This window comes from Sinocyclocheilus grahami, unplaced genomic scaffold (genome assembly GCF_001515645.1).
Source record: "Sinocyclocheilus grahami isolate Dianchi unplaced genomic scaffold, SAMN03320097.WGS_v1.1 scaffold6723.1, whole genome shotgun sequence".
NCBI lineage: Eukaryota > Metazoa > Chordata > Actinopteri > Cypriniformes > Cyprinidae > Sinocyclocheilus > Sinocyclocheilus grahami.
In genome coordinates, this window is record NW_015511023.1 from 5,653 (window position 1) to 6,838 (window position 1,186).

The following is a 1,186-nucleotide window of genomic DNA, read 5'->3' on the forward strand; positions in this document are numbered from 1 at the left end:
AAAATATCTTCTGTTATGTTCCACAGAAGAAGGAAAGTCATACAGATTTGGAAAGAGATTAATTGAAGAAATGGAAGTAATTTTTTTGGTGGACTGTCCCTTTAAACAGTACATTGTTAACTTACAGTAATATGTGCAATTTTTAATTAAAGCATGAACTCCACAAGTTTGTGTCAAACCTAATAATCATGCTTTCCCACGTTTTGAGATGATCCAGAGAGCATCTTGAGCTTCAAATGAAGCAGGAACATCTGACCATCTTAACAAGGAGCCAAATTATCAATGTCACAAATATACTTATTTGACTAGTGACCTAGAAATGGTGCAGAATCTTAATATTTCTCAATCATTTTGTCACAGTGTTTCTTTAAAAATGATCAAAATCTAAATCATGTGTATTTAAATTAGGTTTTGAAGCTCAATGTGATCTCAGATCTTTGGACCTTACTGTATTTCTCTCTCTGTATGTGTATCAGTCTAATAGTGGGAGTATCTCCGATAGTTTGTGTGCAATATTATGTGTGTGTTGTACCTCCTGGTGCTGACTCTCAGTGCTGCTACACTCCTCTTTCAGATTCTCCTCCTCACTCTCTCTCTGTCTGCGAGAGCTCTGGGCCAGCACACTCACAGGGTCAGGGCCAGGTCGCCGAACAGAGACCTCCTCCATCCCTGGAAACTGACACGCCCTCCCTGTGTCCACGCCCACCGAAGGGTCACTCTTATTATACTCGGCACACAAATTCAGGATGGTCTCAAGCCTCTGTCTCTCCTATAATCAAACACACACAAAAAAAGAAGGTTTCAGCTGTGCATACAGAACAAAAACTCACACAATGGTCTGAAATGATGTAAACACACAGTTAACACTCTCACTCGCTCTTTTAGGAGCTTCATCCGGTATGTTCTAAACTAACTGCAACTTGGCACCAACAGAACATATTGAAGACCACTTACGACACTGTGAGCCCCCTTTAAAATCCTACTGGATTCATTCAGCACCTAGCATGTTAAACAAGTGAAAATCCTGAACATCTGCGACAGTGACTCGTACAAATTCACAAAAACCTTCCTTCAATCCAGTTACAGACCCCCAAACCTCTGAGCACACTCAAACGACCTCTCACCCGACTATGATAGTCAGCTGCTGCCATCACTCTACCTACATTTAGTATGCGTATGTGTGTGT

The 1,186-nt window shown here is 41.0% G+C and overlaps 1 protein-coding gene across 1 annotated transcript in view; it reads right to left on the reverse strand.

Annotated features, from left to right (window-relative positions):
* The window catches only part of LOC107577642 (pleckstrin homology-like domain family B member 1), a 9,025-nt gene that overhangs the window by 3,724 nt on the left and 4,115 nt on the right, over positions 1 to 1,186 (reverse strand). Inside the window, exon 2 of the mRNA XM_016263695.1 lies at positions 533 to 769. Within this exon, the coding sequence (XP_016119181.1) occupies positions 533 to 769 (237 nt within the window). The remainder of the gene's footprint in view (positions 1 to 532; positions 770 to 1,186) is intronic.